The sequence below is a fragment of the Eubalaena glacialis genome, chromosome 9, assembly GCF_028564815.1.
Source record: "Eubalaena glacialis isolate mEubGla1 chromosome 9, mEubGla1.1.hap2.+ XY, whole genome shotgun sequence".
Lineage (NCBI taxonomy): Eukaryota > Metazoa > Chordata > Mammalia > Artiodactyla > Balaenidae > Eubalaena > Eubalaena glacialis.
The window spans coordinates 6650818-6669772 of record NC_083724.1 but is presented as its reverse complement, the minus strand read 5'-3'; the positions used below and the strand labels follow the sequence as shown (position 1 = coordinate 6669772).

The 18955-nt window shown below is 55.6% G+C and overlaps 1 protein-coding gene across 1 annotated transcript in view; it reads left to right on the top strand.

The window, feature by feature from the left end:
• ASS1 (argininosuccinate synthase 1) overlaps positions 1–18955 on the top strand; it is a 50867-nt gene that overhangs the window by 25915 nt on the left and 5997 nt on the right. The window contains exons 9-12 of the mRNA XM_061199761.1: positions 2416–2506; positions 5398–5482; positions 6014–6078; positions 14213–14344. Coding sequence (XP_061055744.1) covers positions 2416–2506; positions 5398–5482; positions 6014–6078; positions 14213–14344 — 373 coding nt within the window. The remainder of the gene's footprint in view (positions 1–2415; positions 2507–5397; positions 5483–6013; positions 6079–14212; positions 14345–18955) is intronic.

The following is an 18955-nucleotide window of genomic DNA, read 5'->3' as shown; positions in this document are numbered from 1 at the left end:
CAGTGAGGAGCCCCGGGCAGGTGGGAAAGGAGCTCTGGAGTCCTGTTGGTCACCCAGAGGTCCCAAGCCCTGGTTCACTTTGCCTTATGGCCAAGGATGGCCCTCGGGCCTGTCTGTTCCCAACGAATGTGGTGGTCGGCAGGACCCAGTAGGGCCTGGGGAGCCAGGCATTTCTCTGAAACCAACCTGATGCCCGAGCTGTCTCTGGCCACATCCCTGGTGCTGTTTCTCGGCAGAGCGGCTGGGAAACAGCATGGGGTGATGGAAAGAGCACAAGATAGGGATTCTAGGGTCCTCGGGGCTGACTCCCATGCCGATGGGGTGGGGTGGTATGATTTGGACAAGCAGCTTCTTTTTTTTTTCCATAATTTTTTAAAAATTTTTATTTATTTATTTATTTATTTATTTTTATTTATGGCTGTGTTGGGTCTTAGTTCCTGTGTGAGGGCTTTCTCCAGTTGTGGCAAGTAGGTGCCACTCTTCATCGCAGTGCGCGGGCCCCTCACTATCGCGGCCTCTCTTGTTGTGGAGCACAGGCTCCAGACGCGCAGGCTCAGCAATTGTGGCTCACGGGTCCAGCCGCTCCGCAGCATGTGGGATCTTCCCAGACCAGGGCTCGAACCCGCGTCCCCTGCATTGGCAGGCGGACTCTCAACCACTGCGCCACCAGGGAAGCCCCTGGACAAGCAGCTTCTTTGGCTTTAGTTTTCCAACTGGTCCATGGAGGCATCAGGCTGGAGGTCCTTAAGGACCCTCCTCCTCCTTGGGTCTGTCTTGGAGGTCCGTTCTGGGTTCTTGTTCCTGCCCCACAAATGTTCCTGCCCCACAAATGAAGGGATGCAGCTGGCCTCAAGCCACACAGCCCTTTGGAGGTGTGAGGGCTTCATCACCGGCCCCATCTGAGCTCAGAAGTAAAGCTAGAAGGATCAACTGTCCCTGTTTGCCCAGGACTGGGGGGTTTCTCAGGGTATGGGAACCAGGATGGTTGGTCACCCTGACATAGAGCCAACAAGCAAAGTGACCACAGATGAGGGATCTGAGGCACTCCTGGTGGCCCCACCTCTCCTGGAGCAGCTCTTCTCGGAGGGTGGCATCACCAGGAGGCTGTTCCAGCAGTCCTGTCACCTGCAGGGCAGGTTACAGCTTGTACCAGGTGATTTTCATGTCCAGTAAAAAAATATAAAAATTGTCTATACATTTAAATTGTAAGGCAGTCGAAGGCAGGTATCATTTCCCCCCATTTTACAGATGAGAAAACCGAGGCTCAAACTGGTGAAGCAACTTGCCCAAGGCCCCACAGCCTGAGGTCTCGACTACCGGCTTTGGGGGTATTTTCCACCACTCTGAAATCCAACACATCATTGTTGAGGGCCTCGTGGGCTTCCTGCCCTGGGCCATGTGGCCCCCACCTCCGCACAGCATACAGGGTTGCACCTACAGTCCCCCTCCGCCTCTAGTGCTTCCTCCATAGGTGGGGTAACAGTACTTGACCTTCTTACTAAACGGGGCTGCAGAGAACACAAAGGAAGCTGCAGATGCAAAGTGGCATGGGAATGTTTGCAGGGTTTTGAAAGGCAAGATTTAAGGGACTGCACTTCCAAGGATGTCGGCAGGTGGATAACAGCGCTGGGCCCTGGCATGCCCCCGGGGATGGACTTGAGCAGTCAGGCCCAAAGGGCCCCCACCGTGGCAAGTGTCCAAGCCACAGCCTGGGTTGGGGGTGGGGCGGGGCGGGTCAGGGCCTCGGGAGTGGGAGGCAGGAGGGACTTGGAGAGTTCCAGGCAGCCAGCGGCCCCTCCGCGCTGCATCAAGACGAGGGAGAGGCCCATTTTCCAACACGCCCAAGAAAAAAATATACATAAAGGTTGATGTGTTTTCAAATGGGTTTTTGCTTTGCTCTTCTCTTTTCTCCCTGTGAGTATTAACCTCGGGGACCCCGGGGACGGCTCTGCTCGCCAGAGCACCTGCTGGGGTCACGCGCAGTCATTAGCTTTGCGGTCAGTGCAGAATAAACCCCAATTCCCGGTGCCGGGGAGAGCGTGTGCGCCTGAGCCCGCTCCCGGGAAGCCCGCCTAGCGCCTCGCTCCCCCAAAGTCACGCTTTTCCTGCCTGACTGGCTCCTCCTGCTATATTCTACCTCCAGCTGCGGGGGCGTCAAAGAAAAAGATGAGATCAAGTTGAGGGGAAAAATTGTCTGATTTCTTGAGCCCTTTGTTTCCCAGGCCCCTGGCAAGCGGGGCTGGCTCTGGGTGGGGGGCTGGGAGGCCTGCTGGACTGGCCAGCCGATGGCAAGTGCCAGCAGGGCCCTGGTTCTGGAGAGGGGCGCAGGAGGCGGCGTGCAGGGTGTCCAGGGACTGGCATGGCACGGTTTGGCTCTGGCACACCGCCCTCCAACCTCTTTCTGTCTTTTGTCAGAACCAAGCACCTCCAGGCCTCTACACAAAGACCCAGGACCCGGCCAAAGCCCCCAACAGCCCAGACATCCTTGAGATCGAGTTCAAGAAAGGTAGGTGCCCGCCTGTCGGGACTCCAAGGCGTGGACTCTTGGGGCCCTGGCTCTTTTCCCCTCCTTGCCTGGGAGCCTGGGCACGGGCCCTCTGCATCCCTCCTGTGTTCCTGGAAGCCAGGGTCCAGGCTGGGGCTTCAGATGTTCCCAACTGCCCCCTCCCCAGATGGCGTGATCTGTGGAAGCCTCCAGGCTTGGGAAGAAAGCACCCTCTGCTGATGTCCATCAGTTCGTGGGCACCAGGTCTGGAGGGAACGTTCTAGTTCCTGAGCCACCACTTGCCAACTGCTTTGGCCCTTTGGGGAAGTCACTCCACTTTCCTGGCCTCAGTTTCCTCATCTGTAAACTGGGGATAAAAGAGTATCCACTGCCTCGTGTTTTCATGGTGTAGAATAAGATCTGGATGAGGTGTATCCAGCGCAGGGCCCTGCACCACAGAGGTGCTCAGCCAGTACGAGTCTTACAGAGCCAGCCTCGGGGGCCCCCCTGACTCCATAGCTAGTCCTAAGTTAGCTGCTTGATGCGTCTCCCTACCCCCCATCCTGGGTTCAAAGCTGCTACCACTCTTGCTTGTGTCCTGATCTCCTCATCTTGTCTGCTACCATCAAGAAGTGTTTGCTGGCCTGAACTGAGTGCCCAGCCTTGAGCCTGGCACCAGGGACAACCCCCTTGCCCTGAAAGATGGAGAGAAAGTAAGGCATGCTGGGTAATGGAAGGAGCAGGACCAGGTTCAAGGTGAGGGCTCAGAGTGTCCAAGGAGAGGACTTTTCCAGGAGGCTGCAGAAGTCGGAGAGGCAGAGATGGAGGAACCAAGAGGGGGCATGAGGGCATCCCAAGCCCAGGCAGGGAGGCTGGCCCTTCTGTGCACAAGGCAGCTGCAGGGAGGGAGCAGGGGGAGGGGGCTCTGCAGAGAGGCCTTTCCCAAGGCACCTGAGACGGAGGATGGGGAGGGGCAAGCAGGGGGAGGGGGCTCTGCAGAGAGGCCTTTCCCAAGAAAGATCCCCTGCTCTCACCTGCCAGTGTGACCTTGACAACCAGCTTCACCTTTCTGGGCCTCAGGCTCACTCGCCTATAAAATGGGCCACAGAAATGGATGCTCGCAGGTGCCGAGCACGGGGTATGGAGTGAGGCGCTGGGAAAAAAGCCTGTTGATACTTTAATAATCTGCCTCCTCCTGGCCTTTCCCAAGAGCCTGGCCAAGTCAATGGGCATTTTCATCGCTCCCCCCCAACCCCGGCCCGCCGCTATCAGTTCAAACCCTTGAATTTCATGCCCCCTGGGACCAAAAGGCCCTTAGTCTAAGGCCCCTAAAGGTAGCTGGAGCACTAAGGCCATCTTATGCCCACTCTCTCTGACCCCGGGCTGTGCTGGCGTGGGGCCTCTTTGGGCATCATCTCTGAGAAGATGGTGAGATGAACCCAGGCAGCACGCCCCACCCCAGGTCTCCCGGAAAACTGGGAGGGCGGTGAGCGTGGGAGGTGGGCAGGAGGCAGCAGAGGGTCCTGAACACAGGCTCTGACCCCCTTTCCTCCAGGAATAGGGCAGCTCTGAGGGCTGAGCCCGAGAAGAAACGTGATCCATTTTAATGATTTGCGGACTGTCTGGAAAAAAAAAAAAAAAAAGTAGACGGGAGGAACCCTCCTCGGCTACTTCCCATTCACTCTCTAGTTAATTTATTTGAAGTTTTAATCTAATTATTAACTATTTTAAAGGCTAAGAGGCTTTCTCTGGCAGCAGCACCAACAATGTCAGTTCCTCTCTGGGGCAGGCCCCATCCAAGGCCCCGCAAGGGCCATAATAGGACCGGGAGGGAGAGAAAGGGAGAGGGGAGAGGCGGGGGGGTGGCTAGAGGGGCTTAAGGTTCATTATTGGGCAGACTTACATTTAATAGCAATTTACAACCAAGTTATAAAACCCCTGGAAATGGGGGTTAAGAATGGCGAGGCTGACAGCCCCTGAGCGAAGCCCCTCCAAGCGGCGCCTGGCTAATAAAGACTCGAAAGCCGCTATTGAGGCCTGATTGGCACCCGATGGCTGGCTACATGGTAATGAGCTGGGCAGATGGGTGGGGGATTAGCCGCCAACTTTGAACAGCTTTTCTTTGTCACTGTTACAGCTCTCTTGTTAGTCCTCTAATACATTTATTGCTCATTTCACACCACTCGAGAAAGTGCCCCTTGCTATTCAAAGTCAACCCCGAACCCACACACTGCCCCCCTCCAGCCACCCCCCCTGACTTGGCCCTTCCCTCCCCGAGCGGCTGCCTCCCTCCTGCCCTCCTGCCACCCCAGACCCAACTTCTCAGAATGCAGACGCCTCCAGCACCTCGCCTGCTGGCGCGGGCATCATTTCACCCCCATCAATCAGATGGCTGCGTGCGGGTCTGGGGTACAGGGTTGGGGCTCGGGGGTCCGCCTGACAGACGTGGCCGGGGGCCGTGTGTGTGTGTGTGTGTGTGTGTGTGTGCGTGTGTGTGTGTGTGTGTGTGTGAGCTCAGCCGCACCTCAGCCAGGCGCTCCCCCCGCCCCGTAACTGGTGGGACAGAAGGTACTCCGGTACTCCCTCCTAAGACAATGGTGGAGCGTGAAATTCAATTAGTTCAGGGCCTGGTTCCAATTTCACAGCCCCTAAATGCAAAAGGGGCAAAGAGAATGGGAAGGGTGGGGGAGAGGTTTTTATTGCATTTTCCCTTTCATTCTGGGGGGCTTTCTCGCCCCTTCTCTCTCCCCAGCAGGCCTCAACCTGCACAGGGCTTTTCAAGGAGTCATTTGGAGTCCATATCTGTCACATCCATTTAAGGCGTTTCGGGCGGAGGGAAGGGGCGGGGTTGCAGGCACAGGCTCGTCCGCTGAGCTCCAGCCACGGGCCACTGCCCTCTCCTCCCGCCCTAGGGGTCCCTGTGAAGGTGACCAACATCAGGGATGGCACCACCCACAGCACGGCCTTGGAGCTCTTCCTGTACCTGAATGAAGTCGCGTGAGTGCCCGCAGCCCTGCCCGGCCTCCTGGGAAACCACCATCTTGGGCAAGCACCAGCCCGGACCACTGGGGCTGATGGTCCCAGCCTGAGGCTGAGGGGCCAGGGAGGACAGGCCAGTGTCCTGCAGTCAGCCTCGGCACAGCCCCATAGCCATGGGGTCCTCTGGTTCCGTGGGAGAGTCCTGGTGGCCCTCAGCCTTGGAAGGTAACAACCCCAGGGGTCTACTGCCCCCTAGGGATGGTCCGGAACTTCCAAGCTCTCTACTGGATCTGAGACCAGGGTAGAGGGAAAGATGAGCAGTGGATAGGGCTGGGTGCCACGTGAGCCCCAGGACAGAGATAAAGGAAGTTGCACGTTGAACTCGCTGTGTGTCCTAGGATAGCCCTTCCCTCCTTGGGCCTCAGTTTCCCCACCTGTCCAATGGGTGGTTGGACCAGGGGGCCTGGCTCAGATGTCCTCTGAGTCTTGGATCCCGAGACGGTGCCTGACGCCCTGCCTGTGACCCCGAGTGACCGGTTCTCCCCCCAGGGGCAAGCATGGCGTGGGCCGCATCGACATCGTGGAGAACCGCTTCATCGGGATGAAGTCCCGGGGTAAGTCTGCTCGCCACCCTCAGGGGCATGCCTCGGCTCCTAGCGGCCCCTAATGCCCCAGTCACATTCGGGTGTTTCTACTCCCAGGCTGACTTTGGGCAAGTCCTTTCACCCCGCCAGACTGTTTCCCTCCTGTGAAGGGGGGATGAGGGGCCCTTGGCCACTGATGTCTGAAGGCATCACGAGAAGAGCTGCCCCAGGAGCAGGGAGAGGCTCAGAGGACAGAGGAGACGCGGGCCAGGCCTGGAGGTCAGGCTCTCCTGTGGCCCTGGGGCGGGTCGGCCAGGCTTAGAGGCAGACCATGCAGAGCTGATTTCGTGGTCATTAAGGCTGCGTTGACGAGGCCAGCTGGCCTGGTGGGGTGGGAATCCCGCCAGGGGTGGGCGCTGCGAGCCAGCCAAGGCCTGAGGGCCTGTTCCAGGGTCTGGCATGGCATGGGGGCGGGGCTCTGCCTTGGTGCTGAGTGGCTGCCACCTTGGCTAAGCTGCCCGGCCCATATCCACCTCGGGCTGGGCCTGGAGGGAGGATAGCCTGGTCCCCAAGCAGGGGCTCTGTCTTCTCTTAGTAAGCAGAGCCCCATGGTTCCCTATCAGTCACTCATCGTGTTGTCTGGGCCACACCCTCCCCCCGTCCATATGAGGGGATCTCCTGTTCCCCGGTGGTAAAGCAAGCGCTGCGTGCTTCCGGACTTCAGGATGGAGGGGCAAGCTTTCAAGCAGTCAGAGTCCCTGGGTTGGGCACTCGAGTCTTTAAGCACCGGGGGTGGGGTTGAGGCCTCTTGTGTGGGCAGGTGTTTAACTCTGCTTAGGGTCAATTTAAAAGGATGACACAGCCAAATAAAACCAGGCCAGGGTAGAGCCATGGCCCTTTGTCTTTCAGGGTGTTTTTACTACGATTCTAAAATCCAAAGAGAGCCGATGGCTGGATTTCAGCGGTTAGAAAGGGCACTGGTCCGGAGGCAGGGTGCTGGGGCTTTCATGCCAGGTTCGCCGTGCCTTGCTAGATGACCTTGGACTTGTTATCTCTGGGCCTCAGTTTCCCCAGGTGTAATGCGGTAGGCATGGGGATGGGAGTTGGATCATTCTGGCTCTGACCTGTTTGAATTTATCTCAAAAGGGGAGGAAGGAAGGAAAGTGGCTTTGCCTCTTTTGTGTGCTTTTTCCTCTTTGTTACACATATACTCTGTGAGAAACAATCTAATTGAAACTCTCTCCGGAAGGCCTTGTGGAGAACAATATTACTAATTAGCTGCTCCCTTTTATCCTCACTTACCTTTGTATCTTACCTATATTAACATCTGATTAAATGTCCCTTTGTCTCAGTCTGCCCTTGGGAGCCAGCACAATACAAACTATCCAAGGCAGACCCTGGAGGGACCTTGGGGAGCCAGAGACCAGCACCCTCATTTTACAGGCAGGGAAACCAAGGCTCAAAGTCACAGGCACCAGGACCAGGACTGATGTCCAGACACAGAGAGGCATGGAGTGGAGGGCTGAGAGCTTGAACTCTGCTAGATCTGGGTTCTAGCCCATGTGTAATAGCAGGAAATGGCCCAGTGGAGGAACTTCATAAATGGCAGCAGCCCCACAGGGATGCTGAAAGGGCAAAGGCAGCCTATGCCCTCTGGGTACCATCCGAGTGGCTCAGAGATGTCCACTCTGCATCTATTGTCACGTCCCTCCCATGCCCAAGGCAGGCATCACTAATTGATTGTGGATGTAGATCAGTGCTGCTGACAATGGAAAGATAAGGACTGGCCTGAGGTCACTCTGTGAAATGGCACGCAAGTGAACTTGAACAGAAGGAGGTAGTCATAAAGGTGCGAACTGGGCTAATCTGGGAAGACATCCTGAAAGAGGTGGCAGGAGAATAGGCTTCAACTGGTAGAACGTGGAATAGAGTGGAGTGGGAGACTTCCAGCGGGAAAGGTAGAGAAGGTAGGAGGAGCCCCAAGTGGCCAGCTGGGTGGTGGGTTGGGTCTGAGGCTGACTGACCCCCTGGAGGCCTTGGGGAGGCACATTGAAGGGCTGGTGTCAGGGGCCAGGCCCTGTTTACCACACTTGACTCCCCATCTTGGCTCCATCACCGTTGGGAAAGCAACATAGCCTCTCTGAGCCTCAACTTCTTCATCTGTGAAATGGGTTGTGGTGCAGATCAGAGACCTGTTGACCCATAGCAGGAGCTGTGCCTGGATGGTAGACTTCCTACCTTTTCCCCAGAACTGGGGGCGTCATCACCACTGAAGGTGGGAGTCATGAGATTAGCACTCAGTTCCAACTCCCTTGGCTTCTGACCACCCACCTGAGGAAAAGATTCCTGGAGCACAGGCCTCACTCTGCCCAGGTACCATGTGTGTACCTGTGGGGGGCTGTCCCTAAAAGCATAGAATTTAGCCTGAGAGCGGTACAGTCTTTGGGGAAGACAACCAGGGTTCTAAGTCCCAAGAACTTGCTGTGTGACCTTAGGCAAGTTGCTTTCCCTCTCTATGACTCTCACCAACAAAGGTGGGCACACTAGGTGATCTCACCATCTCCCTCTGGAAGTTCTAATTTGCCTATTTTCTGACTTGGGTTGGGGGGGGTGAGAAAAGAAAGTTGCTTCATAATTTTAGGGGGAGGTCTTGTTTTTTATTTCTCCACTCCCAATAATTCACTGTGAGAAAGAAAGGCAGGGGTTGGGGGCAATAAATGAGGACGATGTGGATTCACCCACAGGTCTATGGTCACGGGAGAAGCTGTTAATTGTCAATTATATTGAAGGCACAGCAGGGAAAATGCTATTGTTTGTACCTTGGTATACAAGGGGAAAATGTCATTTGTATTGATTTTACAAAGCTCGCAATTGAAATTCGTTAAGGGCTTGGGGTTTTTTGGGGTGGGGGTGGGTGGCGGTGGATGGGTAGGAAGTTGGGCAGTGCTAGTGCCCTGGGTCTGGGGTGGCCGGGTCGGCAGCACTCGGGGCCACGGGGTCAGCGGGCCGGGGGCTGGGGAAGCTGCAGATGGCGTAGCTTTTGCTGTATCGTGGCTGTTCACATCGTCATTATCACATTATCTTTTTAATTCTGGAGGGGGGCTAATTAAGTGAAGTAAATGTAATCAGTGGGGAGGAGAAGGGGGGCAAGGAAGGCAGGAGGGAAGCAGGGAAGGAGCCAGCACTGGTCTTTCCCTCACCTTCTCTCCGGCTGGTTCCTCTCCTCCCAGCCCTGCCCTGTGGGGCTCACCTCTGCCTGCTGCCACTGCTTCCCTCTGCCGACTCACTCCGCCCTCTCCTCACTGCCTGCTTTCTCTTCTTCCCTCCACTCCTCCTTTCCTCCACCCTTCCCATCTCTCTCCCACTCTCCCGTCGTCCCTCACTTCCTCCTTACTCCTCCACTTTCTGGCTAAGAAGGAACAAGGGTTGCCACCCACCTGTCCAGGCCTCCCAGAGGCTCCACTCAGATGGAATGTTCCAGAGTGGAGGGAGACCTGTGAAGCAAAGGTGTTTGCATTCCCAGAAGCCTGGAATGGCCAGACTCAGAGGCCTGCCCTGATTCCCAGGATGGGGCCTGCGGGGTACCAGGAGCATAGAGGATGGCTAGAGCCCCACCAGGACTTGCCTCCCCCTCACCATGGCGACCGCCTCTATCCTTGGCCCTGGTACCTAAGAGGGGAGCCCTTGGGCTCCAGCCAAGCTCCCTTCCCCTGGCCTTTCCAAATCCCTCCCTCTGGATACTGCTTTCCCAAAGGATCAGAGGCTCTGGTCCAGGTGCCTTAGCCCCCAGCCCCACCCCCGCCCCCCAGCCGAGTTGGCGGGTCCCACTCAATTCTGCCGAATTGCTCAATCTGGGCTAACCTGGCAGCCTCAGGAACAGATGAGAAGGATTTAAGCGGCGGCAGCTGTTTTGGTCCCCACCTCTTCCTCCTTGGTCCACTCTCCCCCAACCTCGGCCACCCCCCAGCTCTTCGCCCTTCTTCCCCACCCGCTCCTTGGCAGTAATTATGGTGTGATTGAAGCTGCTCCACGGAGAACCGCTGACACCTCTGTCTTTTTCCTGTAAACACGGAGAGATGAAAATAGACACTTGAATCCGCTGCGCGTGTCACTCCGAAGATGTCTGCTGTCTCTTCCACAGCGACACCGGGACTCACCTGTCATTTCCTCCTTCTTTTTGCGCAGTGGTTTGTATGCCGACTGTCAAAAGCCCCAAATCCATCGTCTTTTAGCATCAGGTTTCTGTCACTGGTTTTTTTAAAGTCATTTTTTTTTCCCAGAAGAAATACACAGAAATCATCTGTACCCCCTACCCCTGTGGAGAGGAGAGGGAAGATCTTTAAGATACACACACACACACACACACACACACACACACACACACACACACGACAGCAGCAACCTGAAAAGAAGCTTTTTGATCAGTCACAATTAACTTTTACACCTTCTAAGAAAAGGAACAGGAATATTAACTGTGCTGGTGTGTTTCACGGCTGCGGCTTTTCTTCTTGCCTATGACTCTTCCTGCGGCGGCCTTGGAGGGTTGACCGCTGTGAGGCTGGTTCTAAGGGCTCAAGAATGGGTGACTCTGCCCGCCAGGCACTCTCTGCTCTTTTCCTGGGGAGCCTCTAAGGTGGGGCGATAGCGGGGGACCCTAGGGCAAGCATAGCTCTTCCTCGATGGAAAGTATGGGTGTCCTCTCGCCCTGCAAACCACCGGTGCTGTTCCCTCTCTGGACTGCGGGGAAGTGATGCTGGGGAGCTGGCTACAGTGTTCCAGAGACAAACCCACCAGTATGCACTGGGGAACAGTGTCTGGGTGCTCACCTTCAGGCAGGTCTCGGTGGAAGTTAGAAGGAAAAGCAGCAGACACTTGCCACCTTCTCCTTTTCCAGACAGGTGGCCGGGGCCTCAGAGGGGAATGAGGTGGCCCAAGGTCACATAGCTGTGCACTCTCCGTAAAAGTATAAGTTGCGAGGGACTTCTGGTCTACAGCTCCGGCCCTACAAATACAGCTTGCACCCTGCCCACAGCTGGCCAGATGAGGACAGGAGAGCAGGGAGACAGCTAGGTTCTCCAGGAGCTGAAAATGAGGAGGGCCCCTGCTATTGGCCTGCCGTTGTGAGTGTGTGTGCCAGCATAAGGAAGGCTTTGAAAGTTTCTGAGTTTTTCCCAAAATGTGGCAAAAGTAATAATGAGGAGGAATCAGAAGGCCCATTTCTAGTCCAATATATATTGAGTTCTTAGTATATACTAGGATGAGAAGACAAATAGGGCTTTGTTCTTGTCTTGCTTTTGGTGGCTCTAGGTGATAAAGTTCATGGGATAATTGAATCCTTTCACATTGCGGTCATTTCTGCCATTTTGGGGAGGCAAATATTTCCAAAAGTTCTGCACATCTCTATGTTTGGAAACAGACTGCTGAACCGTCAGGCCTTTCTCAGTGACCTGGGGCCATTGGGAGCCACTTGTTTGTGGCACCATAGTGTCCCCAAATGGAGCAGCCCCAAATCCTGTGCTGAATTCTTGTCTGCTTTTCATAGGTTTTTTTGTGTCCCCGCACCCCCCCTCTCATGCTGTCATTTTCTCGGCCACCCATCTGACTCCAACCCCATCAACCTTTCTAAGCCCTTTCTGGGTTGTGTCTCTGAGCCATTTTGCAGAAGTGGATGACAGAGCCTGTCTGAACCATGTTTATAAGGGTAACGACGAGGCCTAGTGAGGGCCTGAGGAACTCCCCAGAGAATCGAGGGCTTGGGCCTGGTGCATAAACTTGGGGATGTGGGTGTTGTCCTACTGGGGAGGCATTTACTCCCACAACTGATTCAGGACAGCAGAGGTGGCCCAAGAGCTGCGGCCACACAAGTGAAACAGGACAGGCACACTGTAATCACATTAGCTCCTGGTCTCTTTGATGTGCATGTCCCCCGAGACCAGGATATCAGGGGTTTGCAGATGAGAGACTCACCCCCCGCCCCTGCCAAGAGGCTCTTTTCCGCTAGGGAACACCTCGGAGACTTGGGAACAGCCCAGGGTCTTCCTCGGCCACAGCACCTCAGACTTGGGTGTCCTTTTCATGCCTGGTGAGCACTGGATCACTTGGCAAAGGCCCTAAGAGGCAACCTAGAGCAGAGATGGAAAACCTAGATGCAGGTTCCACTCCCCCTGGGCAAGTCATGTCCCTCCCCCGGGCCTCTGTCTTCCCATCTGTGCAATTGGTATGTTGGGCCAGATTAGCGTTTTAAGCACTGCTTGGTGGAGCCCAGGGTTTGCAGAGGGGCCTCTGCCCCCCTCAGTGGGACGTTGTTTTCGATTGTATATGCTGAGCTTCCACCTAAGACTGTTCGAATACAGCATTTGCAGCTAAGTTAGGAGAACGCAGGTGATCCTCAAGGGCCCTGACATTCCTGTGGTTTCCAGACTTAAAGATTAAAGACTAGAGAAGTTCTCTAAGGCGAAAGTTTCTGGCTACTCACATCAGACACAGCCTTGCCCATGTCCCCTTTGGACTTCAGAGTTGAAACAATCGCCTTTCTGGTTTTGGGGGTTTTTTAAGCATTTTTCTAAATTGTGGTAAAATATAGAAAACATAAAGCTTACCATTGTAACTGTTTTGAGTGTACAGTTCAGTGGCCTTAAGTACAGCATTCACGTTGCTGTGTAACCATCACCACCCCCCATCTCCAGAACTTCGTCTTCCCAAAGTGAAGCCCCGTTAAGCACTAACTCCCCATTTCCCCTCCTCAGCCCCTGGCACCCAGCATCCTACTTAGTTCCTATGAATTGGCCTCTTCTAGGAACCTCACGTAAGTGGGATCACACAGTATTTGTCTTTTGGTGACTGGTTTATTTCACTGAGCGTCCTGTCCTCAGGGTTCATCCATGGTGTAGCGTGTGTCAGAACGTCCTTCCTTTTTAAGGCTGAACATTTCATTGTATGTAGTTATCTCACTTTGTTTATCCACTCATCTGTTGATGGGCGTTTTGGTTGCTTCCACCTTTTGGCTCTTGTGAATAATGCTGCCATGAACCTGGGTGTACAAATCCTTTCTGTGGAAAGACGATGGTGGTAAATTTTGAGGATAACTGAAAACTTGCCCCTTTAATGCTGTTAACGTTATGTGGTGGGAAGAAAGGGACTTTGGGGGGCGGCATTTGTGGGGATGGGGCGGTTATTACCCCTCCATCAGGACAGCGGACGCGGGGCAGGTTTATCCAAGGTGCTCACCGGAACTTGATTCACGAGGCTGCACTGCTGGGAAGAGGGAGCCCGGCCATGTGCCCGGCGGCCATCCTGCCTCTTGGAACCTTAGTGCCCCCAAATCTGGGGTGGTGCTACTTATAAGACCTTCCTCTCAGGGCTACACTCAGCCAGGGCCAGGCGCCCCGTGTCACTTGGAGACCATGGGTTCAAGCAGATTGTTTAGCAAATGGAGGATTGGGGCCTGAGGTGACGGGGAGGGGACCTAGCAAGAGCGTCTTCCCGTGACCTTTTGGGTTTGGCCCCCATCACCTGCTGGTCCACAGGGCAGCAGACAGCGCTGCTCAGGGACTCGGGGGCCTAGATTCGGTTCCCAGCTCCACTTCAGCCAAGTCCCTTCTCCTCCAGGGCTCAGTTTCCCCGGCTGTACAGTGGGGTCAGCACAGGTGACCAAGGCAGTCAGGATTTCTCTGCAGAGACACGGCTGCAGGGGAGCCGCCGGCTGAAGGTGGCATGTGTGGGCACACGTCCACGCGCGTGCATGCGTGTGCACAGCCGTCCCCTCCCCTGGCTCCCTGGTGGAAGGCAGGAAGGGACGTCCGGGGCCCTGGGCTCGACCAGACTCGGTTTAATTACAGGTTTTCAGCTGCGGGCCGGTGGGCACGAGTTGGGAAGGAGGGGGGAGCAGCTCTGAAACCCTGTCATTTTCCAGCGTCTGAGGGCCTCTTCAAAGGGGGGCATCTAGACATTTTCTCCACAAGCTGCAGAGTGGACTGTCGTGGCCCCAGCATGAATATAATGACGGATGCATTTTGCAGCAAGCTGGGAGTGAATGGGTCCGACTGGCTTGTCTCCTGTCAGACGAGTCATTATTATTTTTTTCTTTTTGTCATTTGCTGACAGTTTGGGTTTCATGCGTTTCTCTCTTTTTTCTTCTTCTCCCCCTGCCTGGAAAAATGGCTAGGTATCTACGAGACCCCAGCGGGGACGATCCTTTACCACGCTCATTTAGACATCGAGGCCTTCACCATGGATCGGGAAGTGCGAAAAATCAAACAAGGCCTGGGCTTGAAATTCGCCGAGCTGGTGTACACGGGTGCGTAGACCCTGCAGCTGCTCCCCTCCCCTCCCTCACCCAGGGGCACCCTCCTCCAGTCCCGCCTTGCCCACTGCCACTTGCTCGAGAGAGCCCGGAAGATGCAGGGTGAAGGGGGTGGAGAGAGGGCAGGGGACGAGGAAGTGAGGAGGGGACGTCGGGACCTGCCTTATTCACAAGGTGTAGAGGGAAATGCGCCAGTGCCCCGGGCTGTCCCGCTGCCTCCGCCACCTGCGACCCGCATGACGGCCGCAGGGCCAGGGAAGCATCTTGTGTCATGCCTATGGCTGCCAAGTTTTATCCAGCACGTGCCGGGTACCTGGCACTGTGTGGGAACACAAGTCATCCTAGGGGGCTTCCCAAGTTTCCTAAGAGAGCTGCGGCCAGAAACTGAGGCTCCGAACAAAAGGAGCTTATCTAAAGTTACACAACTGGACATGGCTTAGCTGGGTTTGAGCCCAGGTCAGCCTGTTTCCAGGCGGAACCCGGAGCCGCTACATGAACTGCCTCAAGCAAGGGAAAGCCTACCTTGACCAAGAACGGGGCCCCAGGCCTGGGCATTGCCTGGGCCAGATCCGCACTGGGAAGCCACCGGGACGGCCGAATGCCCAGCCCATGTGTGGAGTGTGGGCTGGGCTCCATTCTACGGGTGAGGAGACTGAGTTTCCGTGCCTTACCTGCTGTCACAGAGTAGAAATCCAGTCCTCCCGACTCCAAATCCATCCCACACGTTATAACAGGGGTGACCAAATCCAGCCCATTGCCTGTTTTTGTTCAGCCCATGAGCTAAGACTAGTTTTTACATTCTTCAATGGTTGGGGAAATTTTAAAAAAATAATACTATTTCATGGCACGTGCAAATTATAGGAAATTCAAATTTCAGTGTCCATAAGTAGTTTTTTGGGCACCACCTTGCTCATTCGTGTACATGTTGCCTGTGGCTACTTCAGAGCTACACTGGCAGAGCAGAGTAGTTGCTAGAGGGGCCACATGGCCTGCAGAGCCTAAAATATTTACTATCTGGCCCTTTCCAGAAAGGGCTGACTCTATTCTATGACATTAACATCTCCCTAATTTGAGAAATCACATCAGACAGCCCCTCTGAGCTGTTGGGGGGGACAGGCTGCCGTGTATGGGGGCCTGGATGTCAGAGGGAACCCAGGAAAGTTAATAGTAATAGTAACTGCCTGGTAGAAGCCTCCACCGCCCTCACCTCTTCCCCTCGTCCCCCACTCGGAGGTTTTGTTTCCTCTGAAACCTCCTAATCGCTGGAACTCATCTCGGGATTTCAAGGGGACATGGTGGTTATTGGCTGGCATTATTTTTCCCTCCCATTGTTCCCAGGAGCTTTGAAGCCCAGTTCCCCCCCTTCCCAGGTACAGACAGGTGTTTAAATAACATCGTCTCCTGCGGGCTCTCTTGCTCAGCGGGGTTTCCACACTGAAAGGTGGATTTTGGTTACAAAGTGGGAGAGTCATTAAGACGCGGCAGGCTGCGACGGGGGGACAGCACCTGGCCAGGGAGCATCCGTGGAGGCCGAGCGGGGGCCGGGCCGCCAGCCTCCCTCCCCACGCTAGATCGGCTGCCACCTCTCTTGCTGCCCAGCCCTGAGCTGGGCACTGACGGGTATTATCTAATCTTAGCTGCACAGAGGGGAGATGAAGACGCTTGCCCAAGGTTTCACAGCTGCTGAGCAGTGGCTTGGAGCCCAGGACAGGCCGGCTTCAGAGGCCAAGTTCTCGGCCACTCCAGCAGATCCGAGGTGGGTAGGAAGCTGGGCTGGGGCCATTAGCAAGGGGTGATCAAGGGGCGCAGTGGTGTGTACAGGGCAGCCCTGGGTGTCAGGAGCACAGCTTGGCCCTTGGTGTGGGGCTGGCATCCCTGGACCAGGCTGCCTGGGTTGAGTCCTTGCTGTCACCCACCGAGCCCTCTAAATCCCCAAATGTCACAGTGATTAGGTTTAAAAGGAAATAAAATCTCAGAGTGGAGGCTCCTCCCAGGTAGTTGTTATTAACATGAACTTCGCCCAGGTGCCCCTGACGTCCAGGCCCCCCACAGGTGTCAAGGTCGGCCTCTGGCAGCAGCCTGTCCCCAGGCCCCAACAACTCAGAGGGTCTGTTTGAGGGGATTTCTCACATTTGGGATGCATAAAGGTTAGAGAGCAGGGATTAGCTTGAGCAACTTACTTGACCTCCCTGTGCCTTGGTTTCCTCATCTGAAGAATGGGGATAATTCTGCCTGTCTTACAGTGAGGACTCAATGCATGGATATTTGCAAAGCCTCCAGGACAGTGCCTGGCATGGTCTCTGAGCATGGACGCAGGAGAATGGGGCCTTGCCTCTGGCTGGCTTTATGATCTTGAGTAGGTCTGTCTCCTCCCCGAGCCTCAGTTTCCCCTCCTGTAAAATAAAGGGCACGGGCCCAGGTCCCTTCTCCATTCTGTCTAGCTCCCCAGTTATAGAGCCACCACTCTGCTATGGCACTCAGCTTCCTCGGAGCCCCTGTGGTCTCGGGGCCAAGGGAGACTGAGGCCCGGGGAAGCCCTTCTGCCTCGGTCCCACTCCTAGCTGCCCTGACTACTGTGACCACTGTCTCCCCCTCCTCTCATGCCATCCCCAAATTTCCTGATCTGCCTGTATGAGGTTTGTACAGACCCCCTCCCTCCAGGAGCACACTGGCCTCACCCCACAGGGTCATTCTGGCAGGACCCCAGCTTCAAGACCCATCTCATTTAGTGGGTATAGCTCACCTCTCCCCTCACCTCAGTTTCTTCAGCAGTAAAATGGGTATAATGCACAGAGGGTTGTCGTCCTGATTAGTACAGAATTTGGCCCAGCTCCAGGCCCCACCCACTGTGCATCCCCCAGCCTGGGACATGCAGGCTCTCCCCAGTGCAGCACTCAGGACTCACTGCCCTCCACCCCAGATTGGGTCTGCTGGGAAGAGAAATCTGAGCACAAGGCCCCCATGGTGGGAGGGGAGAGATCCTGAGATAAAGCCCAGGCCAGGCACTCCCACAGGGGTCTCTGCCCCCGTATCTCTGGCTCCATCTCCCACCTCTCTTCCCGCCTGGGAACCTAATGGTCTAATTATCCTGACTTAGAAAGATGGCCGAGCCACTGGGGCATGGTGGGGGGTGGCCATCAGTGTCCCCTCCCATGGGGCTCTGGGCTAGAGTCAGGAGCACTCTGGATCTCGCTGTGTGGCTTTGGAAAGGTTCTTTCCCTCTCTGGGTGTCTGTCTCCCTGTATACAGTGAGGGCTGGCAGAGGCCATGTTCAAATCTTGAAGGCAAAAACTCTCACTGAATCCACACAACCCCCCCCCCCGAGAATGGTTAGTATTACCTCCTTGTGCAAATGAGGAAACTGAGGCACAAAGAGATCACGTGGCTTGTCAAGGTGGAACCAGAGGTGAACTCAAAAGGCAGGACATCGGAGAGTGAGGACACAACCCCTTCTCTCCCTGCCTGTCCCTCCCCCACGTTTGGAAGCCACCGGACCCATCGTGGAGAAGGCCTGCTCCCCTTTCCCACGGAGGGCCTCAGCAGGTGCCCCTGGAGGCCAGGGCTTCCAACAATAGCCACAGAGCCGGGGCTGACCCACCCCTTTATCAGGGCAGGAGATCGCGCACCATCTGGCCTCACAGCTGCCCAGGTGGGCTCACCTTCCCGGCTCCGTTTCAGAGAAACCCTACCCCTCTCGCTGTCCCTCCCCCAACCCTGGCCACGGCCCCCCTGCCCTCGGCAGAAACTGAGAGGAGCCACCGTCCAGACCCTGGGCAGACGGGGGACTGAGCACGTGGCCCTCTTTGGCCTGAGGGATCTGGGGGACAGATATGGGTAACGGGGGATGGGGGCAGCGCACTTCTCAGGCAGCTCGGGGATGTCGCAGATGTAGACGGGAAAGCTCCAAAATGATCATATGAAGCACAGTTGTTAGAACTTGGGCCGACTGAGGTAAGGTCCAGGCCCCCCACTACAGCCTGTGTGATCGTGGAAGAGTCTCTCAAATTCCCTGAGCCTAACTTCCTCAGGCAGAAAAGAAAGAGGCTAAGAGAGGTTTTTCTCTTGCGACTGGGAGGATTCAAAGAGCTGGTCCAGGTAAAGAATTAGCATGGTGCCTGTGCTTCATCTGCAGAAATCTTTGCATGTGAAAATATTAGCAGTATTTTAAGGACAGGTCACTTATTTCCAAGGGGTCTGTCCATCCTGAGGGGTGGGGCTCTTCCCAGCAGCGTTCACAGCAGCCCCTGAGCCCAGGGCCTCCACGCACAATAAGCCTGCTAGTCCTGGGAGGGCGAGGCAGTGTCATCCCCACTCAACAGATGGGGAAATAGAGGCACAGAGAGGTGAAGGCCCCACACACCTGGTCTTTCTGACCCCAAACCCACCACCCAGCTGGGCACCCCCATCACTGGGCCCCGGTAACATATGTCTGAGTCTTGCTTGAGGTCTCCTGCCCAACTGTCTGCTGCCCTGATAAGACTGAGCCCCCTGTGGGCAAAGGATGGGGTCCCTTCAGCACTGAATGTCTGTGGTGTGAAGCAGCAGGTTAGATCCCCTCCTCCTGACCCTTTGGGGGTGACTGCATTGCAGGGTGTAGGGGATGCC